This window comes from Pan paniscus, chromosome 11, assembly GCF_029289425.2.
Source record: "Pan paniscus chromosome 11, NHGRI_mPanPan1-v2.0_pri, whole genome shotgun sequence".
NCBI classification, from domain to species: Eukaryota; Metazoa; Chordata; class Mammalia; order Primates; family Hominidae; genus Pan; species Pan paniscus.
In genome coordinates this window covers 119,704,534-119,731,652 of record NC_073260.2, presented here as the reverse complement: position 1 = coordinate 119,731,652, position 27,119 = coordinate 119,704,534, and the positions used below count along the sequence as shown (strand labels likewise).

The following is a 27,119-nucleotide window of genomic DNA, read 5'->3' as shown; positions in this document are numbered from 1 at the left end:
GTCCTGATTGTGATTGTTTGGATTCTAGTGTTTAATGTAGTAAAACCTACATTTATTTTATGAAAGTCCCAAGAACTTTTTCCCATTTGAGTGACTGAACATGCCTCCTTCCTCTAATGTTAAATATATTTTTGGTAAATTGTGCCAGAGGGCATTGCAAAAGATTTTGTGCAGCAGAAATACCTTGTTCAACCATTTATGTCCCCCTATGTCATTTACAGTTTTTTACATTGATATGTAAATCTAGTAAGAAGCTTTTTGGAGAGCCAGGCATGGTGGTTCATGCCTGTAATCCCAGCACTTTGGGAAGATGAGATGGGAGTAAGAAGCTTTTTGGATAGCCAGGCACGGGGTGGTTCATGTCTGTAATCCCAGCACTTTGGGAAGCTGAGCCTAGGAGTTTCAGACTAGCCTGGGCAATATAGTGAGACCCTTTCTCAAAAAAAAAAATGATTAGCTGAGTGTGGTAGCATGTGCCTAGGGTCTCAGCACTTTGGGAGGCTGAGGTGGGAGGATCACTTGAGCCCAAGAGTTCAAGACTATCCTGGGCAACGTAGTGAGACCCTTTCTCTAAAATAAAGAAAAAAAAGAAAGAAAGAAAGAAAGAAAAAGAAAAAAAAAATTAGCTGGGCGTGGTCCCAGCTACTCTGGAGGCTGAGATGGGAGGATTGCTTGGCTCTGGAGGTTGAGCTGCAGCAAGCTGTGATCATGCCGCTGTACTCCAGCTTGGGGGACAGAGCAAGACCCTGTCTCAAAACAAAACAAAGCTTTTTGAATGATACGATTATGTGAGAAGTGAATAAAGATAGTAGTTTCATCTAAAGCCGTAAAATAATATTAGGCATTTCCCTGTATCAATATTAAATTAAAAGACCTACTATTAATGGCACCGAATGCCATAAAGTACTTGCCTTTTCTTGGCATCATGTTTGGTGAATGAGGTATATGAGAAATATCATTTCAGGGGCCCTAGAGGATGCTGGTTGCTGGTGTGATGATTTAAGCACATCATTTGTAATTCCCCTCTGTGGTCAGCCTAGTCTGAGAATGTGCTGTTGGGAGACTAGGGTGCTTATTAGGATCTCTTTTCTGTGCCCTGCCATGACTCTGGCAACTCAGATGGCTTAGAGAGGGGTTTAATTTATTACTGATTATTAAATTACATTCACAGTTTATTATTGTTACAGGGGCTTGACAGTAGTGAGTCAGCTTTTGGAGCGAAGTGTGGGCTCTTAGCGATGGCATTTCGAGCACTCTTGGATGCCCTTGTCAGACTTTCCCCTTGGAACTCACTGCCTTCATTACCTTTGTGACATTTTAGTTTTTTTCCTGCTGAATGTGGCTCTTTTTCTTCTGGTTTAAGGAACAACCTTATATTATCAGCCTGGCCTCCTGTATGGTGGATCTGTGGAACATGACTGTAGCGTCCTTCGTGGCATTGGTTATTACCTGGAGAGTCTTCTTTGCTTGGCTCCATTTATGAAGCACCCGTTAAAAATAGTTCTACGAGGAGTGACCAATGATCAGGTTGACCCTTCAGTGAGTATTGAGAACAAACCGTGGTGTGGTTTTTGTTTTGTCTCTTGTCACAACCCAGCTTGTGGGAAAAAAGTTCCTTATAAAGCACAGTTTTATTACAAATGTATATTGCTTTTGTTATTTACCTTGAGATTTAGAGGTTAATCACTCCGGGAGGCAGATGAACCAAAACTTAGGATCATCAAATTCAGGACTATTGTTAACAGTTACCAAGGTGCCTTTTGTTTTTATCTAAGAACCTTCAAAACAGATGCTCACAGTCTCATCATAGTTGACATGAACTATAGTTCTGTTGGCTGTATATGTGAGAGTGGAGTTTTTGTAAGATCCTGTGGTAGCTGAGGCTGGAGGGCAGCTGACCAAAATTTTGGGCAGGAGATCATAGCTCCTTGGCATTGTTACAGCATAATCTTGACTTACCCAGGCTTCAATCATAAACTCAAGGGCTTTCTTCTTCTGAGAAGAGTTTGCAGATTAGGAAAAGGGCATAAAGTCAGGAAAGGAATGTGTGAGCTTTGGTAGTTTGTGGGTGTCAGCAAGCTTTTGATTTTTATTTTATTTTTTTTCACCAAGGGTCATGCCAGAGCAAGCTTTTTATTAAACATGCTAATTTTTCTGCAGATATGGGGAGAATGGTTTAATATCAAGCAAAACTTTTTATTGTGATCACAACTGTCTTAATGCCATTCTAGGATGAAGTGTGTGTGGGTGTGTGTGTGTATGTGTGTGTGTGCGCGCGCGCGTGTCTGTGTGTGAGAGAGAGAGAGATTAGAGAAGTCTAGAGAAGTCTTGTCCAGGCCTCCCTCCCTTGTAGGAAGGGGTGGATTCCCTGCTTTTGGATGCTCTGCTGTCAGAGAAGATATCTTAAAGCTGATGGCCGGCCGGGCGCAGTGGCTTACGCCTGTAATCCCAGCACTTTGGGAGGCCGAGGCGGGCAGATCACGAGGTCAGGAGATCGAGACCAACCTGGCTAACACAGTGAAACCCCGTCTCTACTAAAAATACAAAAAATTAGCCGGGCATGGTGGCGGGCGCCTGTAGTGCCACTACTCGGGAGACTGAGGCAGGAGAATGGCGTGAACCTGGGAGGCAGAGCTTGCAGTGAGCCGAGATCGGGCAACAGAGTGAGACTCCGTCTCAAAAAAAAAAAAAAAAAAAAAAAGTTGATGGCCATGATGCAAAGTACTGAGGTGGTATGCTTGTCTTTACCATTACAGGCCAAGACCAATGAATGGATAGCTTCTGAGGCAGAATGTGAATTATGTAGCTTTTCTACTCAGGGAGGACCAATGAGGTGATGCTGTGAGCCCCAAAGTAGAGATTGCTGGTATTCATCAAGATACCTACTAGGGTATAAACATTGTTAATATGTTCTTAGGCAGTAAAAACTTATTCTTCATTTCTTGGAAATTCAGCTGCATAAACTCTTTTCCCTGGGATACTGAGTATAGTACAAGATCTGAAATTCTTAAGCTGTAAAGGAATGTTGCGTAAACTGTTGAGAATATTTAATTAAGTGTTTTTTTTTTTTTTTTTTTGCATTTTCTAGAAGACTATAGGAAATGAGTTCTTTGGATAAAAGAATGAGAAGAGGTATAAATACATTTAGATTGGAAGAGAGAAAGGTGCCTTAAACAGTGGGAAAAGGCCCGGAAGTGTACAGCAGTGTGTGTATCTGTTTTGTGCTTTTTTTTCTATACTTGCTAATTATCTTAAAAGCTTTTCTCACTGGCAATATTTTAAAAATTTTATATGCTAACAGTGACAAAAGATCAGTTGATGAATTTCTCAGAAATGGGACCCAAAAAGTCTGTTTTCATATGCTGTAGGAGTATCTGCTTTTGCCAGCTGCATGACTAAAATGGCCTTGGTTGGTATCTGGCTCCAGGCCAGGGTAAAATAAATATACTTAATCCTGAATAAAGAGTGACTTCTTCAGCTCATTCCATGGCTCCTTCATTTCTAGCTTCTTCTTTTCTGTGTGGTTTCCTCATTAGTTCATGTCTGCATCTACTCTCTGTGTACAAGGATGAAATGAGTGATTCTGTCCTTAACAAACTCCTAGTCTCATGGGGTGGACAGCTGGGAACTCATTTAGGGAGATTACAAGGATGAATACACTTGGGCTCTGACAGAGGTAGAAGCAAAGTGCTTAGTGTTAGAGAGCGTTTCTTGAGGAGGGAAAATCAGAATCAGTCTGGGTTTTAGGAAGATAATTCTGGAGGTTGAGTGAAAGATGAATGGAGAGGTGATAGACTAGCTTGGGCATTATGGAGATGGAAGGAGAACGGAAGGGGCAGATAGGACAACTAATTGGAGGCGGAGTGAGAGGAAGGGGCCATAGATGACTTCATGATTTCTGTCCTGGTTGCAATAAAGGATCATGATCGTAAAGATCATTCCCATTTGACAAAGGGAAGAGGAAAATTGCAGTAGGATAATGAGTGATGCTTTTTATTTTGGTCCTGTTCCCTGGGATGTTGGCAGCCTAACCATATAAGGATTTCCAGTTGGCAGTTAGAAATTATTGTCTAGAGCCTCAGAGACAGGTCATCACGATCTTACCTGCTGATACTTAAGCCTCTAGGAGTATGAGATTGATTAGGCTGAGGTTGAACACTGGTGGGTTTGGCTGAATTCATCTTTCACGTGTTTTTCCTTTGACATGCACAGTGTGGCCGTGGTGGCGGTGGTGGTGGTTGTTGGTGGTGGTGTGTGTATGCATCTGAATTGGTTGTTCATGTTTGAAACTCCAGATTTTACATTATGATAGGGCAGTGTGACAATACTGAATGGTGGTTCCTCCATGACAGCCATCAGTTGGAGGTGAGTAGCAGCTGCCTTTTTTGGATAAGGTGTGAGCTTTCAGCTGGACACAGGTCACAGCTGACCTCATCATTCATTTAAGCTTCCTCTCTCCCCTCTGTGGGCATTAGGGTTTCTGCCCCATGGTCCAAGGGACTGAGAATGGAAGAAGGAGAAATGAGTGTTTAAGGTGTGAGTGGGAGAAGAGGAGCTAGAGACAGAGTAACTGTGGAGATAGAAGTATTTGGAGAAGCCAAGCAGGAATCAAGTTCTAAGAAGTCAGGGATAATCCACAGAATCACTCTTTGCCAGAGTTGAGTCAGACTGAGCAGTGAGACATTTTTATTGACCTTTGAGAGAACAGTGTCATTGGAGTATAAGGACAGGAACAGACTGAGGAACGAGTAGGAACTAGAGCTATTGGAAAGTTAGGAGATTCTTCCAGAAGTTTTTAAGAGCTGAGGTTGGGATTTTTTTTAGACTAGGGGAAACTTGAGCTTGCTTGTAGGCTGAGGAGAAGCTGTAATGGAAAAGAAAATAATTGAAAGAGCTGAGGGTCCTTGCCGAAGTCCAGAGGGGATGAGGATTGAAAACAGAGGTGATGGGATGAGCCTTATGAAGAGGAAGAAGACATTTTTTCCTTAGAGGCAAGAGAATAGAAAGTGGGGAGAAATTTTAAAGAGAAGTTTTAGAAGGTCTCCTGACTCTTGGTAGTGTGGCACCAGAGCTCCCGGTAATTATTTGTTGGTGCCAACAAGCTGCTCCAATGGTGGATGAAGATTCCATTCTTTTCCAGTTCCCTCTTAGAGAAGGAAAAGAAGTACAATAATGTCTCCCATGTACTGGGCATTATTCTAGGTGTACATATGTATGTATGCGTATATCCATATCTGTTTAATTCTTCTACCAACCCAGTGAGGTGAGTGTTTCAGACAAGGTAACTGGAGAGCAGGTTTCTTCCTCTCTTTTTTTCTTTTTTTAGCATAGATTGATTACATTTTTACCTTTTGATTGATTGACTGCACTGTAATGGTAATGCCTTTGCCCTGAGCTGCCAATTAGGTTTGATCTTTGCCTTTTCTCTCTGACCGCAGAGTGGACCGATCACTTTCCCTTAAGCAGAACTTACAGGCCACCATCACTCTGCTAAAACTAGAATGTGCAAAGCTGCAGGAGACTGTAGAGTGTTCGGCCCAGCCTCTCATTTTACGAAGGAGGAAACTGAGGCCCAGGAGACAGGGAGTTGCCTAGGGTCTAACAGCCAGTGAGAGGCAGAGTAGGGCCCAAGCCCTCATCTGCTTTTCCTGCCCTTGTCCCACCGCACCAAGTTACCTGTCTTCCATGTCATATGGAGAGTGATAAGGGGACAGGACTACACCTGGAATTACCCTTGGGCTTCTTGCTGAACTAAGTAAATTTGGCTTCACTCTTTGTGACTCAAGGTATAGGAAGGATGAGCCAGAAGGAATGCTGTGTTTTTTCACCTTTTTTTCCCTCGAGAGAGCCGGTGGCTGCCCAGAGTAACTGCAGCATTGCATCCCCTACTTTTTCAGAATCTGACTTGGCCTTCTCCCCAGCTGCTCTTAAGCCTCGACTGTATTCTTCTTTATCTGGCAACGCCAAATGCATATATTAAGTTTTTGAGTGTGCTTTATTTTTTTATTTTTAGAGAGAGGGTCTCTGTCTCCCAGGCTGGAGTGCAGTGGCATGATCGTGGCTCAACACAGCCTTGAAGTCCTGGGCTCAAGTGATCCTCCCACCTCAGCCTCTCAAGTAGCTAGGACCACAGGCGTGCAGCATGCCCAGCTAATTTTTTTTAGTAGAGATGAGGTCTCACTATGTTGCTCAGGCTGTAGCTTTAATATTTAAAATTAGCTAATCTTCAATGGTTTTCCTAGTTTCCCCTGCCCCACCTGATCCATTCTAAGCATGTTCTTAGGCCTCACAGGTCATTCCTAAGTCTGGTATTTTTCTGATATCACAATATTTAGTTGGGGCTTCTTAGCCTGTTAGAGTTAGTTGTAACTTGGAGATAGCTGGGCTTGAGCCCCTTGCCTTAGAGATAAGGAAATTCAGATAGTTGTGATTTTCTTGTCTGAGGCAACATAGCTAATTAGAAGCAGAGCTGGGACCAGGACTAGGGCTTTTCCTATGCCTTCTGTGTGGTGCCTGCCCTCCCTGCCAGCTGACAGATCCAAGAAGGGAACAAGTAATGGAGTAATTTTCTTTCCCACGTAGCAGTTGAGGCAACATTTGCCGACTCGTTAGATAACAGTACCTGATTTGAATGTCATCTTTATACTCTTATCAGGAATCCACAAATGGATCAGAAAGACCCCAGACTTCCTGGGAGCTCTGAATGCGGGAGGAGATAACAGTTACACGTGGCAAAGTCTTGCCATTAACTGTGGATGTTGTAATTGTAGTTTTGAGTTTGTGCTGCTTCCTGTAGTTTGAGGCTGTCATCACCCCCACTCCCCAACTCCCATGTAAAATCATCACCTTCCCTTTAGCTGCCTGTGTGGTGCTCATCATTGGCATTCTTAGGTGAGCTGTTGAATAGTTAATTTGGTTTGCTTTGACTCGGAATGCTACCGGCTCTAAACATTAAATAACCCTACTGGACAAATGTTAATGAAAAAGATGATTTTCTTCTGTAGCGTTTATACCTATAAGAATGAGTAGGGTTCTCCAGGCTGGGTGTGGTGGCTCACACCTGTAATCCCAGCACTTTGGGAGGCTGAGGTGGCAGATCACAAGGTCAAGAGATCGAGACCATCCTGGCCAACATGGTGAAACCCCGTCTCTACTAAAAATACAAAAATTAGCTGGGCATGGTGGCACATGCCTGTAGTCCCAGCTACTCGGGAGGCTGAGGCAGGAGAATCGCTTGAACCCGGGAGGCAGAGGTTGCAGTGAGCCTAGATCGCGCCACTGGACTCCAGCCTGGTGACAGAGCGAGACTCCACTCAAAAAAAAAAAAAAAAAAAGTAGGGTTCTCCATTTGTTTTCTACAACAGTCCAGTCTCTCCATGCTTTTTGCATGATGCCTCTGATGCTCACGATGACTGTAAGGTAGGTGTAGGTCTCCATGTCATGAATGAGGAAAGTGCGGCTCAGAGAAGCCCAGTGGCCTGTGAAATCACAGTGTTCCTCAGGCAGAGCCAGCCCACTCGCTCAGTTATATGCCAGCATCCTTTCTGTTTACCACACTGCATCATCTACCTGGTTGCTAAGCCTTACTTGTTTTTTTTGACTCTTGTATTCTGCTGAAGGTTTAATTAAACTTTTCTTTTCTGAAATAATTTCATAGGTTGATGTTCTTAAGGCAACAGCACTCCCTTTGTTGAAACAATTTGGGATTGATGGTGAATCATTTGAACTGAAGGTAAGAATGTTTGAACTGTTGACCATATGTTCCTGTGGAAAACATTTTCCCACTGACTCATTGGAAGAGCTGTGTGACTCAGTGTATGTGTGTCACATTTGAAGTCACCAGTTATCAGAAGACTCACAGGGCTCATGAAATAAACACTATAGACTTTGAACTGAAAGGGACCCTTTAGTAATCACAATAGTAGCTGACAGTGATGTTGCACTTCTTTTGCGGTGGGGGCCGTTCTAAGCAGTTTACAAATACTAACTCCTTTTCTCCTCACAACAGCTCCGCCATGTGCCTCAGCTAGCAAGCAGTGGAGAATAGATTTGGGCCATATTGGCTCTCTGATCTAAATGATCTGGATATAATTTATGTTCAGGGGCTCCCAACCTGGATGTCCCTGAGAATTTTCAGTATTTCCAAAATCTAGTAGAAGTAGTTTAAGCATCTGTATTTTGTTGAATTATGTCAGTCCAATGTGGTAAACCGTTTAGCATCTCTGCCTTTTACATTCATGTTTTACACATGGGAAATGACTTCATTTTTATTTAATGATGTTTTGGTAGATCAGTTATTTGCATGGGAGGAGAAAAAGGGGTTTCTGATTATTAAGAAATGGGCTCAGATGATGGACTAGGTCAGCTCCATATTTTAAGGATAAAGAAGTGACCTGTTCAGGGTTAAAGAGATGAATGGCAGAGCCACTTGGGTAATCGACTTGGACTTTGACACATGCTGAGCAGGTACTCTCTAGGAGCCAACATAAGGTGCTGTTGGTCTTGAAGGGAATGACAGATTGAATATGGAAGAGCTATGCCTTGTAAGGAAGCATCTGCTGGTGTAAACCTTCCTGGGCAGGGTGTCAGGGTAATCCATTGCTTTGCTGCGTCCTCGCCTCATCTTTCTCACTCTCTGTGTAGATTGTGCGACGGGGAATGCCTCCTGGAGGGGGAGGCGAAGTGGTTTTCTCATGTCCTGTGAGGAAGGTCTTGAAGCCCATTCAACTCACAGATCCAGGAAAAATCAAACGTATTAGAGGAATGGCGTATCCTTTCCATTTATTTGGATTTCTTTTTTTTTTTTTTTTGTTGCGTCACTAAGATAAGAATGACTAACAGCTTTACTTCTTCCCGAGGTTATTTACATTTTAGACTACAACTTTGAAAAGTCTTAACAGTGAAATCATAATTGCTGGCTGAGTTAGGATGTTCTGTTATCTGCCTCACCATGACTAGATTGATTGAGTCATTCTTTTTTTTTTTTTTTTAATTTTCCGGTTAACATTTAGGCAAATGGCTCTGATGTATGTGATCCTCTCTCAAGGGCTTTGGTTTGGGGGCCATGAATATACTGCAGTTCCTCCCTCAGAAGACGTCATCATTTGGTGAAGGAACCAAATATGAAAACACACAGTTCTGATATAACATGCAAAATGATATGTGCAGTGGGGTGGGGGCCTGGAGTAGACAGTGGTCAATTTTGTCTGGAGGACCTAGGGAGGCTGGAGTAATCATAATGAATGATATCTACTATTAAGTATTTACTCTGCATCTACTTCAGTAGTCACTTTACATGCTTTTAAGCCTCACATTGACCCTTGAGTTCACTTACATCCTTTTTTGCAGATGGGGAAACTGAAGCTTCAAAAGCTTAAGGAATTTCTTAATAATGTCACACTGCTAATAATGACAGAGCTAGGATTTGAACCTGGTCTGTGTGACTCTAAAGTACAGGCATTTAATTTTTACTTCTGCCTATAGAAAGGAGCCTTGAAGAACAGAGGATTGCAAAGTAGAGCAAGAAAGGAGGAGGGCTTCAGGCCTGAGCAGAGGTGGCAGTGCACAGTGGCTCTAGGGAGTGGCAAGTAATGAAGTGTGGCCAGATTTCAGGTTGCTCTATGGCATTTGATGGTAGAATGGGGCATGAAGACAGGCAGGAGCCAGTGAAGAGCTGAAGGTGGCTGGAATCAGATACTATGCAGAACGCAAAGAAAGGAGGGTGGAACCCTGTGAGGCCACCAAAACTTGAAAGCAAGAGTTAAGTAAGGAGGGAAGTAAGAGTGGGGAAGAGAATAAACAAAACATAGCTTCCTGGAAGCTCAGGTCAGCACCTTAAAAGGCCCTGAGGAGTTAGCATGGGGGTGGAGGAAAAGCTGAGGGACTCAGCAGCAGGCTGTCACTGATGCCCTGGGGAAGAGTGCTGGATCCCGATCCCAAGGGACTAATTCTGGGTTGTGGAGTGAAGGGGAGGGAAACAGCGGCTTGTGGGGACCACTCTTTACAGAATCTTGACAGGAAAGAGAAGGAGAAGGAAGGATGAGGGAATAACTTGATGAAGCGAGAGTCAGGGAGACTCCCTCCCTTTTACAAAAAGATTGGTAAGGATTTGAGTGTTTTTGTAGGTTGTTAATGTAGATGAAGCAAAGTAATGAGCTGATTAAAAGCCCAGGTGCTGGAGTCAGAAAGACGTGGGTGCTGACGCTGGCTGCGCCACTTACCAATGGAAGCATTTGGCCCTAAGCCTTGGTTGCCCGTATATCTTTAGTCCTGTTATAACTGCTGTGCGAGACTGTCATGAAGGTAAAATGAGATCGTAGTTGCACAGTAGGAGGCACTGGTGTGCAAGTAGCATTGGGTAAATGGTTACTACTATTCTTTTTATTCTTACTTGAGAGGGGATGGATTCAAGGCCACAGGCATACGGTAAGGGTGGCTCCAGGTAGAGCTGTGTGGAGGTGAGTGGAAGGGGGTTGGGATGAGTTTTCAGTTGTTACCGAGTTAGAATGGGATTGAGGGTAAGGGGATGGGCGGGGTAGGATAAGAGAGTGTGACAAGGATGGTAAAGATGTGCCTTCACAGTGGAGCATCATAACTGAAGATAAGAAAAAGGCTGTGTTCCAGCAGTAAGGTCCTTGCTGAAGGTGTAATGTTAACACAGTGCCAGCTGCATGGCCATGTGGCTCTATCCAGTGGCAGTTGGCAGCCTAGAGGGAGGAGTAGAGAACGTGGGAGGACCAATTTCATCCAAGGTTGGATGCAGGTTGGCAAGGTGGGTGGGTCCTACAGGAGGACAGTTGGAGGGTGGGTGCTGGAGCATTGGGAAGTACATTCCTCACTGAGGATTGTCACAGGGGCTCACCAGCCTGGACAAAGCAGGTCAAGGGATGAGAAACTTTAACAGGCTTAAAGATCAGGTCTAGTGGAAATAGATACGTGTACTGTGTAGGACAAGAGATTGTGTTTAGGGAGTTTTGTTTTGGGATTTCAGATATTAAAAGTGGTAAAATTCTAGGTGCTGACAGGATCTGGGTGGGAACAGGTGTTGGAGGCCGTAGAGCAAGATAGGCTGTGGGATGACTTTCCTGGCGGGAGTGTGACAAGGAGGGGCAGACCAGAAAGCCTGCTTCTCAGGGCTGGGGTGGATGCTTAAGGTCGGGTTTTGTATTTCTCAGGAGGTTTGGGAATGGTATTACTTGGAGGAAGAAAGGTGTAGCGTGGACTGTCTTTTCAGAGGCCTCGAATAGCTTGAACAGTAAGTGGTGAAGGGCAGGGAGTAGGGTGGGCTGCAGAGCCATGTGTAGAGAGAGTGCTGGTTAAGATAGAAGCTCAAACTTGGGTTGCTGCCTGAAGTTCTTTTTAAGGATCATCAAAACCACAGGAATACATAATAACAAAGCCTTCCTGGATTATGGTCTGTTCTCTGCATGGCTGTCCCCCAGCCCATGTAAGCGCCAAGCCTTGTGTGTACCAGGAGAGAACAGGCAAAAGGAGAAATGGTTCCTTTCCTAGGAGCCCCCAGGTTGATGCATAGTTACATTGCCCAGGTGACTTTCTAAGGTGATATTCAACCCTAATATCCAAATCCGAGGAGCTGGAATAAGGTTAATTAGGTTACAAAGAAATGGAAATGCAGTGTAACTAGGTGTGTGTTTTTGAAACCAAATGTGCCTTTTCTACTTGAATTCATTCTTATTAACAGATGCATTGTATTCCACCATATATAGAACCCAAAATCAAGTCCTGTTGATGGCCATTGAGTTGTTTTTTGCTTTTCACCATTGCCAAATACACTGCGGTTAATGGCTTTAACCACAACATTTTTGGCAATGGTGAAAAAAAGTGTAATAAGTGTATAGGAATACACTTTCCAATACATTCCAATAAGTGTACAGGAATACACTTTCAGTACTATTTTGGGTTTGTCTGGGGGGTAGTTGTTTTTTTTCCTCCTTATTTGAGATGTGTTTCCTTAATGCTGTATTGGCGGCCATGAACTTTGTTTGGAATCCAGTCTCTGTAGTCTGGAAATGTGATTTCTGGCAGTGTGCTCTGTTTTGACACAATCTTGTCATAACAACATGGGTTTCATCACAGTGGGGTCCCCCTTGTTCTCTCTGGGTGTGCAGATGGTTGTGTCCTTTGATGATGATGCTGGGAAATGGGGAAGGGTTTTCCAGGGGAGAACATAAAAGTTAAAAGAGCTGTAGTGCCGGGCACCTTGGGTGTAACTATGTTCCTCCCTGGCTTCTCCCTCTAATGTTCTTGGAACCTTCCCTGTGTAGAACCTGAGCCAGGAAGAGACTTGTGAGGTCCCAAGTTCCTCCCTCCCTGGAGGCAGGGGATAGGACATGGAAATCATCCCCAATATATCTCTGACTGGTTGAGGCTTCCTCCTGGCTCCCCAGGAGAGTTGACACAGTGCCCTTCCTCAGATCCCTGTCTGTTAACCAAACATTTCAGCCACTGCTCTGCAGAGCTGCCCATTTCACAAACACCTCAAAGGAATGTTGGTTTGAATGGAGATCGCCCTCTTCTCCAGTTTTGGAGCCTGGGAAAAAAGAGCTGCCTTTGGAAGAAGCTCGAGTTGGTTTTGTGGTTTTTTCCTTGCAAGGCTGATTGACTACTGGACTGAGCTTGGAGGTTGTATTTCCCACGGGAGGGCTCAGACCGGGAGAAAGAGGCCCACTCTCTTGTGTGCCTTTGTGGTTTTAACTGAATTACTTCCAAAGTGCATCTTCTCCCTCTTGCATTCTACAAGATGACCGGCCAGCCAGGGCCCAGAGGGAGCTGGTGTTGGTTCCTGCCAGCAGCTGTGACTACACAGTAGTTACCTTTTATTTAATGCCACCCACTCTTTCTCACCACTGCCTTATGTGGGGCGTAAGAGAAAGGAACATTCTGTTTTAGTTTTGCAGTGCTGTCCTAGGAGCTCATGATTTGGTACATGAGAATTAAGTGAAAAAGCTGGCAGTAAAGGGGGATAAGTTGGAATTCGTGGGATAATCTAGTTTCTTTTCCTTGACTGTAGGAAAGGTACTTTGAGAATCAAGCTCTATCTCCACCTACTGTAACACACACACACACCCCTCTTAGCTTTCTCTGACATGGAACATTGGGGAAGGGGAAGAGTGGGAGTCCCATATGGACTGTAGCTATGGACTTGTACATCGGTATTGGTTCTTAATATGGTTTTCGTAAATGGGCTTTAGGAGGTTCATAAACCTGAAAAATTTTCTGCAAAATTATGAGTATATATGTTTCTCAGGAGAGGGTCCATAGCTTTCATCAGATTCTCAGAGAGTTCTCTGATTCTTGAAAGAATAAGAACCTCTGCTTGGGATTTGAATCTTGGGTAAGTAATAAAGAAAAGCAATAGCTGACATTTCTTGGGCTCCTACTACACACTAGGCATTAAGAGCTTTACATGCATTTTATTTCATTTGTGCCTCCAAACTCTGTGAGGAAAGTGTTATGATTATCCTTCTTTTACTGATTAGGAAATGACAGCACAGAGAAGTTAGCACAATTAACCTGGAGTGATGCAGCTTGCTGGAGCTTGGACTTCAACAGAGATAATCTGATTCTAGAACTTGGGGGCTGTTAGCCATTCCTTAGTAGGACATCCATGCCAAGCCAGATGGTTCTAAGCAACTGGCTTTAAAGTTCCTTTGCCTTCTTCATTTCATTGCCTGAGTTCTAATATAGGATTCTGTAGGCCCTGAATTCGTACTGTTTGTTAACCTTCGTGTTTTTGTATTGGGATGGGTGAGAGGAGGAAGATGCTTTTTGGGAGTCAGATCTGTTTAATTTTGAGCAAGTGTCTTAGTTTTTTTGTCTTAGTTGTCTTTAATGTAAGTCCTAGAACTCGGAGCCGTGGCCCTCAACACAGGGTTACTGTGAGCATAAAGTAAGGTGATAATAGATGTGAAAGAACTTTGGGAGCCATGAGCTCTGTGGGATTATGTGCTAGGATGGTGACATCTCTTGTGCTTTCCTGGGGACAGTGGGCAGCCTCAGACCTCAGAAGGACAGCACCCACTTGGTCCAAAGGGTAAGAGATCCAGGACTGTTTGTCTAAGCTGTCTGTGGTCGAAAGTACATTCTGGACTGAAGAGATGGTGATGTAACTGGGCTGTGTGTGTATTGAAAAATCCCTCTTTGCTCTTTCCTCATTTCAGGTTTGTCCTTTGAGTCGAGTTAAATATTTATTGAGCATTTCTTAGTACAAAAGTAGTGTATTGGAGAGTTGGGAGGGATTACAGAGGTAAAGCCCTTGCCCTTATAGAGTGTGTGGTCTCATTGAAGAGCAAGAACAAAATGTGCGTATGTGAAGAGAGATGTGTGGTAAGTTCAAGTGGAGCCAACACTTGGGTGCCGGCTGGAGGGTTTCAGGAGAGAGATTGGGACCTCGGGCTGGGAGAATGGGGCAAAGCAGCTCAGGTTGAGGAATTTGGTCAGTTTGGATGGGTGGAAGGAGTTGATGGTGCAGAGCTGAAGATGGACACAACTGAGCAGGCTGGGGGCTCTAACAACAAGATATGGGAGGATCAGGAGCCACCGAGAGACTGTCACCAGCATGAGGAAGATTGGTCTTTTAGTATGAAGTTCAGGATGGGTCAAAAAAGGGAGCTAGATACCAGATCAGGTCATGTATCGTCTCTGAGCACTTTGTTTCTGCAGTTCAGATGAAAATTAAATATGTTGTTGTCAGCAGTTCTTGAACATTGGGCTGGATTGGGCAGATTATATACCTCGTTCTACCTGTTGGACTTGTCACGTGGGGTTTGTATCAGGGTAGTGGGAAGGTCACATGTTATTTCTCCATTTTTTTAGTTCCAAATATATGGCCATCTCTTGACCATACATTGCACATTGAAGTGCTCAATACATACTTACTTTTTCTTTGACATGTGTGGTTGGGGAATGCCAGCTTCTGTTATAAAGTCTAGTTTTAGGCAATAATTTCCATTTCCTCAAGCACCAATCTTTTCACTTGAGTTACTAATATCTTCCTCCTTTCCTTTCTGGGGTGCCCTGTTGTAGGAGTGCTAATTATCAATATTTTAACCATAAGGTAGCAGGTGTGAGGAGGCTGTGTTATCCACAAGTGGAGTAATTAATTCTTAAATAGTAGAAAATAGGCCCTGTAAATTAGAAAAACCTTTTTATATATTTATAAATAGCAGCAACCATGTTCTTTCACTGAACTTTTTCTGCTTCTCCCATCAGCATACCAGGAGTCAGATTGGGATCACCCAGGTCCTGTGTGGTGTCTGTTCTGGGCTTAAGTTCTTAAGAGAGAGACTCATTGGCTACAGCAGTGGGAATGGACGGAGAATAGACAGTGTTCTTAGGTGTTGTACTTCAGAGGGAGCCTGGATCATGACCCGCAGAGAGGCAGGTGTCTTTACACCTTCCAAAATTGACTTGAACCATTTCTAGGGGAAGCGTGTGGGTAGGAAGTCAGGGGGTGGGGTTGAGGACCTCCAGCTTTATACTTTCCACTCTCTCTATTGTTTGGGTGTTTTTGCCATGACCTTTTATAATAATGAAAAAAATTTAATTATGGTACTAATTCAGTAAATTCAGTTGGAAAACAATAGATTTGGAAGTCCCAGTTTGTTACTACAGTTCCACAAATACTTGCCAGCTTTATAACTGATTTTTCTCTGTCCTGGAATTCAAGCAGAATGACATCCTTAACTCCAGGCTGCAGGTACTCTGTACGTGTGTCACCTCAGATGGCGAACCGGATTGTGGATTCTGCAAGGAGCATCCTCAACAAGTTCATACCTGATATCTATATTTACACAGATCACATGAAAGGAGTCAACTCTGGGAAGTAAGTATCTGTGTTTTTGAAGTCTGTTTCTGCAGCTTTTTCACATGCCTGTTCTAGTTGAAGTTAAAACTGCCAGCTCTGAGGTTGCGCAGCCAGAGGAAGAACAATTTCAGAATTAATTTCCTTCTGACTTACTGCCGTTGTCACCAACAGGCATTTCTTGAGTGCCTGTCACATGGAAAGCATCCCCGTGGCTAGAGCTGGAAGCTAAGGGTCTGGTTCCTAGCCTTGGGGAATTAAAACCTTTATCTATTAATACACAATGCTTCAGGCTTTAAATTCCATCTGCACTCTGTTCCAACAAAAAAATTAAAGTGGACAGGTTCTTCCACCCTGAGTAAATAACAGTATAGGGTTAAAATCTTTTGTTATCTAAGTGTAAGTCAGCATCTCTCTTCATCAGTGGAAACAACATATTTACATCCAGAGAAAGTTGTTATTGCAGGCGTGAATTTGGTTTAGTGAAAGCCTTTGCTTTGCTAAAAAATAAAAATTTTAAAAATTAGAAAAACATTCTAAATAAGGAAAATAAGTTCTTAAAAAATGATGCTCTATGTAATGAAGATACCTGTTTTAGGCTTTGCTTGTGTATTTAGCAACTAGGAAGTTAGAGAAGCAATTAAAGCCACTTTCTTAAAATAGGAAAGTGTTAAACATACAGAAAAGATCAAAGAATAGTACAGTGAACACGGAGATATACTCCTGCTGCCTATAGTTAACGATAAATATTTTGCCAAATTTGCTTCACTTGTTTGTGGGTTTTGTTTGTTTTTGTTTCTTACTGAATCATTTCAGTGTGAATGGGCATCATTTCACTTCAAATCTGAGGCTTTGCAGGTTGTGTCTCCTAAAAATAAGAATATTAGAGTCTGGGGTTAACTGTTGTAGGTTAAGAAGTCAACTTCTTCTTAAGTGATGCCACAGCTGATCCTTTTTCACAGCTGTTTCACCTGTGGTTTCTTTTAATTTCAGCAAAAAGAGGAAAAGAGAGTAAAGGAGGGGGGTGAGTGTTTTATACAACCTTTGACCTTTATAAGGCCCAATGGAAAGATGAAGGTGGTTTTAGAAATACAGTGGAGGCTCATAGTCCAAAGCAACAAAGCTGGTGGCGTCGTAACGCTGGGGTTGGGAAAGGATTTGTGGGCAAAGCTGGACTTTCTGGCTTGGAAAAGTCAATGATGTTCCTAAACCTTTGGTTTATATTCTAGTAACAACAGTATTTTCCTCATTTATACATTGAGGGTGATGATGCCTATGTTTTGGGGTTATTGTAAAGAACACATATATAAGCCATTAATACCTTGCTTGTCACATGGTAAGTCCTACAGAAATGGTAGCTCCTGATGCTGTTCTTTCCTTTACTCTCCCTTGTTGGCCACAGGTCTGGAATTATGTGTCAGCTATTTTCTGGAGAAAGGGGATTTCCGAGGGATGGGGGAGGACAGATAGCAGCAGAAGCTGTCTAAATGGCTTCATCTCGATAGTCCCTTCTCTGCTTTGCCTCTCGCTTTATCAGAAAGTGTCCTGGAATGAAGCAGAGCAGGCCTGACAGCCATCCTGCCACCAGCTTATAGTGTGGCTTTTTGTTATACCACTGACTCAGCTGACCCTAGAGTGTGGTCAAGTCCATACTTACTAATGGTGAGTAGAAGCCTTACACGTAGATAAAGACATGGACATGATGTAGACTGTGGGCCATCAACTCCAAGCCCCATTTAAAAAATTACATGTAAAACCAATGTGGGATTTAAATTTGTGTTTGGTTTTTTTAAATCTCCAGTTACAGATGACTAATAGTGCTCTTCCTTCTCTGTTATTAAAATTATAAAGTCATGGATGGGTATTTCTTCTGATTCAGTGAAGTATCCAGTAAGTCAGGCTTGTTCAGTTGTAAGAGTTTATGTTGTGGCCATGGCCTAGAACCTTAGGGGACAGCAGTTCTTGGTGGCCTATGTCAGCGCTTTGGCCAGAATGCACATCAGTCCAGTGTGGTCCCATTTTAACTCTCACAGTAATTATTTTTTTTCTTAATTGGGTCCTTTACCAAGGAAAGCTGTGGAGGCTGGCCTTTGCAAACTATACCAGTGCAGATCTCTAATGAGGTCACCTGATGACCAGCAGCTTGGTCAGCCTAACTTGAAATGGGCCTGATAACACATATTTCCCACAAGTTGGGAAGAAAAATTAGAGTAATTTACATAGAACCTAATATATATTCTTTGTCTTTTCTAAAGTTACTTAAATTGTGTTAAATGGAATAATCCTGATTAAATATAAAGTTTATGGTAATGACAAATACACCTTAGAAAACTCACACAGATGGAAATTCTTGGGAAATGCAGGTAAATGGGGTAAAGTAGCAGTGGCACCTTGTCTTGCTTTCTCTCCCCTTCATCTTCTAATCTTCACTTTTGTATGCCACTGCCTGCAGCCACTGCTGGACACCCTCTCACTTCTGCTGGTCAGGTGACTCAAAGGCAATTTGGGATTATGCTAAAATTCCCTAGGTGTCCCATGATGATAGGTGGATAGCACAGTGTTAGATTGTTAAGCATAACTCAGAGTGCCTCCCAGAACCTTTGATGAAATGGGTAACTCACTGCACCCCCTTTCCTTGGCAGGTGTTGTTAACCTTCGACTGCATAGACAAGCAAATTTTTTTTTTCCTTAAGAATCTAAGGACTGACTAATATAGTTCTTCCATATAGTGAGCTCATATAGTGCATTCGAAACATTAATTTTATACATAGTTTTAGTGAAACAAGTATCTTGGCTAGTCTCCTGCCAGACACATAGAAAGTATTGTGTGAGCGTGTGTTGAGTTGTGTTAAAGGGGGCAGGTCTGTGTTGTGGTTGCATACGGATTGTACTGCTGGGAAGGCCGCCACACCTTTCCTGATGATGTGTCTACTTAACAGGCATTGGGAAAGTAGAATTGAGCTGTCAAATCTTAAAATTTTGTGGAGAGATGCTTGTTTTTGGACTGATTTTCTTTTCTGGTCAGCTAGTAAACTAGTAGCAACTCTATGAGGTTAATGCAGCCAGAAAGAAGCCTTTGAACACAGTGCCGTCAAAAAAAATGTTTGTCTTCTCTTTCTGTTTGCTGGTGAGTGGAAACCTCACTTGGTTAACCCTACTCAGTGTTTGTGCCTTTGTATCTCCAGGTCTCCGGGCTTTGGGTTGTCACTGGTTGCTGAGACCACCAGTGGCACCTTCCTCAGTGCTGAACTGGCCTCCAACCCCCAGGGCCAGGGAGCAGCAGTACTTCCAGAGGACCTTGGCAGGAACTGTGCCCGGCTGCTGCTGGAGGAAATCTACAGGGTATGTCCACAGCTTCCTCTGATAGAGGAGTGACGAGGAAGCAGTTTGTTTTCTCATTCTCATCTCTTGGCAGCTTTCATCCTCTTCCAAGGGCTCAAGCCAAGGAGATAATCTGTTCCTGTGCATTAAGCAGTTCAGCCTTAACTAGTTTAATTGATTAGCTCAACCAGTCAGTGAGTAGAGATCTAGCCCCACTGGGTTGAGACACAGGGGAGGTAAGTTTTAACAGTGAGCCAAGGAAGGAACTGGAACAGTCATAAAGGAAAGGGAAGGTTAAAAAAAGGAAGCAGGTAAGGTAAGGTGGTGGCTGACACACTGCCCTAGCCAAAGAGAGTACCATCCCGGCACCCCCGATTGCTGCCATGTGGGAAGATGGACTCATTCTTTTTAGATCTTTTAAGAGAAGCTAGAAATCTGGATTTGTATGTGACAGTTGATTCATATATATAACAATAGCAACAGGCTAGATTTTGCAATACATTCTAGAGCACAGAGTCTCAGTTAACAGATAAGTACCAGAAAAGAAGAAAAAAATTTAAAAAAAAAAGCACAGAATAACTAGGGAAGGCAGGCCTGTGGCACAGCATAGCAGAAGCTTTGGAAAACCTAAGAACATGGAACAGAGAAGGGGTAAACTGATGTTGAAGACAGACTCAACCAGTTGTCATTTTGCTTCTGCAGCGCTGCTGGTGGGACACAGCTGAGACCAATCTGCCCTCTCAGTTGCCACAGTCTTTCTCTGTTGATCCTTTCATTGCAACGGGCACATATGCATGCACACACTTTTACTGTTTCCTCAAAATAGGTTAGGTGACCTAAAGTAAGGGAGAAATTTGGAAAGATGATGGCAGAAAGAGTAAGATACAGTTTCCTAAACGATATATTCCCTGAGATCCCCTATACTTGGTTAGAAGAGGGTCACAAATCTGGGTCCAAGATTTCTGTTAGTCTGCACTGTCTTTTGCCTTGGTCCTACATCAAGAAGGTGAAACCTTTTCTCTGACATGCAGAGTCCAGGAAAGGCTCTGAAGGGTGGTCGTTTCTCTGCTCTGTGTGTTAGGTCCCAGATTCTTGAACTGAGCATCAGCAAGAACTATACTCTAGGTGATTTGCTGTTGTATGGTGTATAATGTTTGTAAATCATCTCTCTTCTTCCCCTAAGGAGCTGAAGAGACTTCTGTCTTTGTATTGTTCTGTGTATTTCTTCTCAGTTGTCAGGCATCTTTCTGGTCTCCAAGTAAGTTTTCTCGTTTAAGGTAGCAAAAATCACATCTGAGCCAAGTTAAATAAAATCAGTAAAACAGGTAAAGTGGCAATTTAGTTTTTCTTTTAATTCTTCCTTTTGCCACTGGTTCAGTTTATTAATCAGGGTGGTAGGGTAAAGCCTGACTAGCCATAGGTATTGACCCTCAGACCAGCCTCACAGTGGAAAACAGCTTATATTTATAGTCTACTCCCTTGATCCAAGTCAGTGTTCTTGAAAATGTCTCATTGGTCCAAGATGGAACACGTGAGAATGAGCTGTTTCAGAATTAATTAATATTTCCAGGTCCTAAATGGCTCTATTTAATGACCATCTAATTAAAAATGGAAGACAGTGGACCTATAGTTTTATTTTCAGGAGAGCAGCTCCAGCCCCTCTCCTCGGCGTTCACCTGGGAAATAGTAGAAGGAGATGAAATCTTCCCGAAGGCGGAGGCATTCTTTGGCAAGTCTTGTGCAGTCACGATCTGGCCTCAGGTGTTTTGGTGCTAAATCAGTTTACTTTTTAATGCTTAATTTAATAATTTTGTGAAAAATGGGTAGTAACTAAAAGTTTGGGGTAGATGATCAAGAGGTTGCCCTGCCAGTTACTTAATTCGCAAGGTTTGTGGTCTACTTATTTGTAGGGGGGGCGGGAAACAGTGCGTGTGATGTGTTTCCCTGGGTCCCTTGTTGTGCAGGATTTGTTTTCCTGGTCCTGTAGTGTCTGGCCGTGGCTGGTCCTGTAGTGGCCTTCTCTCTAACTATGGGGACACTTCCATGTCTTTCTAATAGACCTTGGGAGAATTAGAAGCATAACATTATACAGTAGTCCAGTAGGAGCCTATGGGCACAGCTAGAGTGTGGGGTTTATATCCCTATAAATAGCAGGCTATAAGCCTCAGGGTAAAAGCACCTACCAGTCCACAAGAGGAAAAACAAGCAGTTTAAATTAGGTTCTTTAATATTTTTCTTTTTCTTTTCTTTTTTTTTTTTTTTTGAGGAAGAGTCTCACTCTGTTTCCCAGGCTGGAGTGCAGTGACATGATCTTGGCTCACTGCAACCTCTGCCTCCTGGGTTCAAGTGATCTTCCTGCCTTAGCCTCCCATGTAGCTGGAGGCATGTGCCACCACGCCTGGCTAATTTTGTATTTTTAGTAGAGACAGGGTTTCTCCATGTTGGTCAGGCTGGTCTCGAACTCCTGATGTCAGGTGTTCCACCCGCCTCGGCCTCCCAAAGTGCTGGGATTACAGACGTGAGCCACCGTGCCTGGCAATTTTTTTTCTTTAGTTGAGATCTACTTTCAGTCTTCCATTGTGCCTGGACCAAGTTTCTTTCGTTTTCTTTTAGTTATTCAGAAAACTTCCTTTGTATGTCTATGATCTTTAATTATTAAAAGGATGGAAATACTTCGTGTTTTTCTGAATAATTTTCTGTAGAGTTGTGATGTGACATGGATTGAATGAGTGGTAAAAAATCCATCCCTTTTGAAGGTGCTATTTATCAAGTTTTAAGCCTCTGATCTAATCCCCCCTGTTCCATTTATGCCTCATCGGTTAGCAAGCCTTCTTGATTCTGTCCCAGGCTTTCTGGAACTGCCTTTTCTTTCCATCCTTTTCACTGCTCTAATCACTGCCTGCCTCCCTGCTCCACTCCACAACTGGATTATGACCACTGGCTCTCTGCATTTCTGGCAGAGAAGTTCTTTCCAAATCCTAACATCTTTTTCAGTCTAAAATACTGATTTGATCTCTTCACTCATGTGCACAGAGACCTTCACTGGCTTCTCACTTTCCTGGGACAAAGTCAGAATTCTCGACCCATTTCGGAAAGCCTTGCCTTAATTGGGCTACCCACCTTCTCTGTGCTGTATGTGCTTCTCCACAGGCAGCAGTGGTGCCTTCCAGGCTGGTCGCCTGGCCATTCCTTGCTGGCCCTGGCATTTTATTTTTCCCCATCATTCTGTTCTTCCTTCCTCCCCAAACCCTGCTCATCTCTCAAGGGCTGGCTCAAGTAGTCCTGAGTCCTAAAGCCCCCCTCAGGTATCTGGCAGGTGACACCTCCCCCCGGCATAGGTAGGGTGATAGCCCCTACCACTTCCTCCATGATGTCCTGTACAGGGACCTTAGCTATCTATTGCATTAAAATATTGGTCCAGTGAATGGTGAAATAACAACAGTGATAGGAAGCAGAGACTGAAGAGAACACTTTAATTTTAGGCTGTCTTATGAAAGGGAGCAAGATCTGTAAACAGTTTTGTGGGTCGTCATATTTTCCATGGGTCAGGTTTTTCTTTTTGGGTAGAAAAGGAAAAGGAACTCTCCTTGTCCTAGAATTTGCTATGTGAGCTAAATGTTGTTTTCTGTCCTTTATTAACTAAGGTAGTTTAGGGACGTGCAATAGATTTTCATAAAGGCTAGCAGTAAGATCAGTCCTTATTTCCTTCACCATTATTAGGGCTACTAAATGATATCTGACAGCCAGAGAATTTCAGAGTGTCTGTATCTGAAAATGGATTTATTTCCTACCCTACATGCCTTAAAAAGGAGGCAGGGGCAGTTGTAGCCATATGAACCACACTGCTGGCCACCTATCCTGTTCAGTCTAGCCTTGGATAGTAACGTGCCTCGGTCAGACTGGATTTCTAATTTTGACCTGTGCAAAATATGTAGAAATTCAAGGTCATCCTTCTTTGACTATGTACAATATGTTTTAAAGTTATTCCAGAAAGAATGATCAGAACGTGTGTTTGTATGCTTATGTATGCGTCTAGTGGAAGTGGAAGCAAAACAGTTAAAATGGCTGAGAAAATGAAAAACAAAAGAAGAAAGGCAACCTAAGCAGTTGTACCTCAGGAGAAAGTGTTTGAAGAGAAGTCTGTTCTGCTTGTTAATTTGGAAGAAAGGGAAGGAAAAGGGGGTGGAAGGCATAATTTTATACATAAGTAGTAAGAATGAAGGGATCTAACCTTAACAATTCTTCAGTTTTAAGGAACTCAGGAAGAGATAAAGGTGAGAAGTTAATAGAGTATGGCAAGCAGTTTCCTGAATGTATTTGAATAAGTATAAAAGTAAGGCCATGAAAAGGCCGTTTCATGTCAGATAGACTGTGTTGTTCTGTGACAGAGTAAATAAATATGAGCGTCATCCACTTAACCCTTGAAATTAACTCTACATCTTCTAGAACTGATGAAGATTTTTTTTTTGCATATACTCAATAAAGATGATGTCCTTCTGCTGCTGCTTTAATGATAAAGGGAAAGTTTCATTTTTTTTTTTACTAGATTCACTTAAGAAGATTTGAATCTGATAGTCTCATTCTGATAGTCTCAACTATTACAGTTGCTCTAATTAACTGTTAGTTTAACCCTCTACAGTTAGTTGATACAATGATTACTCTTATAAGACCTTATTCTGTTTTATTGTTACTTGAACTTTGGATTTTGATATTATGAGTGTATGTTTCTGGTTTTTTTTTCCTCCTCTCTTTTGTTGGCTTTCCATTTTCTGGTTTGTACAATTATTAATTTGTGTTTACAGGGTGGATGCGTAGACTCAACCAACCAAAGCCTGGCGCTACTACTCATGACCCTTGGACAGCAGGATGTTTCCAAAGTCCTGCTAGGCCCTCTCTCTCCCTACACGTAAGTTATTCTTTTTCAACCTCGTTATTCTGTCCAGTTTAATTTTCTCATCACCCAAAATGACAAAGGGTGTTGTGCTGCACAGAGCCTGCACTATGAACACCTGCTTGTGTTTATCCTCAAATCAGCCAGCAGTTGTCACTCTTAACCTGGTGTTTATTTTTACATACAAGGATTTTTGCATTTCTTTCCTTCCTTAATCCCAGGTAACTGAAATTGCATGATCTCTATTGGGCAGTTATTTTGTTCGTGCTTTAGATTTTGTTTCCAGGTTAGAGGTAAACTCCTGGTTTGGTGTAGCTTGGATTTTGTTACTAGTTTTTTTTAAATCATTCTTTTCCTTAGCTGTCTAACTTGCTGTGTGAAAACAGGCTTTTTGTCTGAGATGATAGGGTATGAGCTCACTGGAAAAGTTGACAAAAGACAGAGTTTGTATTAATGCTACTGGACTAGTAGGGAATTGTAGAAGTGAGTTTGGATTGTTGAATGTTAGCAGAAGTTGACTGCTGTGGTATAAAAGCAAGCACTCTTCAAAAAGAACAGCGTGTCAGAAGACTTGAATTATAAATGACACTGAAAGAAGCATTTCCTATTGATAGTAAATGAGGTTGTGGAAAACAGCCTATTTGAGTACTGACATTGTGTGTGTGTGTTTTCACGTGCTTGCATACTTAGAGATCATCATATGGCCCATCTGAGGTTGGTGAGCTGGGTGGCAGGGAATATTCAGGTAGATATGAGACTGAACTGTCCTTTTTCGGTTATCATGGTACCGATGCTGTATATCTGAAAGGTACAGTACTGTGATAACTGAAGAATGGTGGTGCCATCACATTGAGAAAGGGTTGAGGACTGCGGTGGGGCTATGCAGCCTTGGGTCATGGCTTTGGGGGCATGAAAACCAGGAGCTTGAAATAAATTCTTATGGAGGCTTTTTTTTTCTTTTTTTTTTTTTGGAATTCGTGGTGGGAGGTTTTTTTAGAACAGGAAAATGGAAGAGAATACATTCTGTTAGCAGAGAGGGAAGACTGATAAGCAGGAAACTGGTAAGGACCACATTATCTCCTGATAGCTTGTGTAAAAGTATTTCGTAGGACAGGATACCTAAAATTGAGTAATCCTAAATGGTGTGGTAACATCAGTAGTAAACAATGCTAAAATAGACGTGGTAGTTAAGTACTTGGAGAGGAGATGAGGGCTGGAAGAATGGCACCCTAGGTACAGAGACTCGCTTCCTGTAGAGAGCCCACTGGAGGCGGCTGCCAGCTGTGTGACCACCGTGGCCCCGCCAGCTTTATAGCTGGGCTCGTCGCTGCCGTTTCCCAGTCCTTGCTTCAGGCCTGGGGAAGTCCTGCTTGCACACACGGTATGAGGTATGGGGTGTTGTCTTGAATGTGTGTGGTCCTGGGGCATGGGGTTTGGCAGAACATTCTGTGAAAATGGAATACATATATGTTTTTTTCGTGACACTTTTTTTCTTTTGCTTTTGGAGATTTTTCAATTTGGCTCCAGGACCTGTATAATGTTTTCAAGCTTTGCAGAGATGCTCAAGATATGACTGGACATTTTTGAAAGTTCCTGTGTCCTCTTCAACACATCTTCTCACCAAACATTAATTGTAGTGTCTTTTCTTCCAGAAAACTTGCATAAAATGACTTCCTCTCCTGTGAAAACAGTGTCCTGCTCTGAATGGAGCTTTAAAGGAGTAGCACAAATTGTAAGATGATGTATCTTGAGGCTGGGGCTTGGAGATATTCTGCTGCCTCCCAGAGCTTTGTGCAGACGGGTCTGCCAGGGTGGGAAAGGGAAGCCTCCTTTCTTTTTGGTAAGCTAGCATAAAGACAGGTAAGGGAGTCTATTTTCAAGAAAGCTGGATCTGTTTAGTACTCTTTCTGCCCCTAATCACTGTGGACAGCTCCAGCAGCACAAAGAGATGAAGGGCAAAGGCAGGATGCAGCAGGCAAAGTTAACATTGTATTTGTGAGTACAGTTGAGGATAAAAAAGGGATGAAATCCACAGTGAGGACCATCATGGTGGGGGAATAGTTTATTCTAATGGATTCAAGAGTTTTGGAGACCAAACTAACACATTTATTTTTATGTGCAGTTAAAGTCATAGAAACCTGTTTTGTGAAACCTCAGATTTCTAAAGAAAACCAGAAGCAAGACCTTTCTTGGTTTAAAAAAAAAAAAAAAAAGCATTTCTTCAAGCAGTTTGGACCTGTTTTCGTGTGTATAAAACAGCTTTTTAAATGTCTATGTAAAGAGCATTGGGATTGCTGTTGGTGGTTTTCTGTGCTACTTGAGAAAGTAAGTCAGTATGTGTGAAACTCTTTTTTTTTTTTTTTTTTTGAGACAGAGTCTCTCTCTGTCGCCCAGGCTAGAGTGCAGAGGCGCAATCTCCGCCCACTGCAAGCTCTGCCTCCCGGGTTCAACGCCATTCTCCTACCTCAGCCTCCCAAGTAGCTGGGACTACAGGCACCCGCCACCATGCCTGGCTAATTTTTTGTATTTTTAGTAGAGACGGGGTTTCACCCTGTTAGCCAGGATGGTCTCGATCTCCTGACCTCGTGATCCACCACCTTGGCCTCCCAAAGTGCTGGGATTACAGGCCTGAGCCACCAAGTCCGGCCAATGTGAAACTCTTTTAGAAAGGCCCAAGAGATTTTTTTTCAGTAGAATAAAATATTGTTGGATAATGACTGGTATATGAAGATTCTATTTCTGTTAAATTTGTTGAGTTTTAGGTGGCTTACAGTTAGTGACAGTAGTTGCACCCTCCATTCAACAAGCTTAATTTTACAGTTTAGGGAGGGAGGATTTATACTTTTGGATTAACAGCAAGAAAAATAGCAAAAATTAAGATGCATCTTAATTAGCACTTTCAGAAATTGTTTGTGGAATGAGACTGCAGTTACCAGAGCTCTCTGCATTCTGCCAGTGCACAAGTCTTGGAGTCCAGCCTATCTGGACTTCAGGCTCTACCACGCACCACCAGGAGACCGTGGAAATGGTATTTAGCATCTTGGAGCCTTGGTGTCATTTGTAGATAAGGTGCGTGGTCCTGAA

The 27,119-nt window shown here is 42.8% G+C and overlaps 1 protein-coding gene across 4 annotated transcripts in view; it reads left to right on the top strand.

Moving 5' to 3' along the window:
* The window catches only part of RCL1 (RNA terminal phosphate cyclase like 1), a 68,489-nt gene that overhangs the window by 32,922 nt on the left and 8,448 nt on the right, over positions 1–27,119 (top strand). For 3 of the 4 annotated variants that reach the window (XM_003823366.3, XM_034967091.2, XM_055092184.1), the window contains 6 exons: positions 1,364–1,539; positions 7,658–7,732; positions 8,644–8,768; positions 15,719–15,844; positions 19,009–19,165; positions 23,947–24,050. In XM_003823366.3, the coding sequence (XP_003823414.1) occupies positions 1,364–1,539; positions 7,658–7,732; positions 8,644–8,768; positions 15,719–15,844; positions 19,009–19,165; positions 23,947–24,050 (763 nt within the window). Of the gene's footprint in view, positions 1–1,363; positions 1,540–7,657; positions 7,733–8,643; positions 8,769–14,003; positions 14,054–15,691; positions 15,845–19,008; positions 19,166–23,946; positions 24,051–27,119 lie in introns of those variants that run through there. The other variant, XM_055092185.2, reaches the window with a different exon arrangement.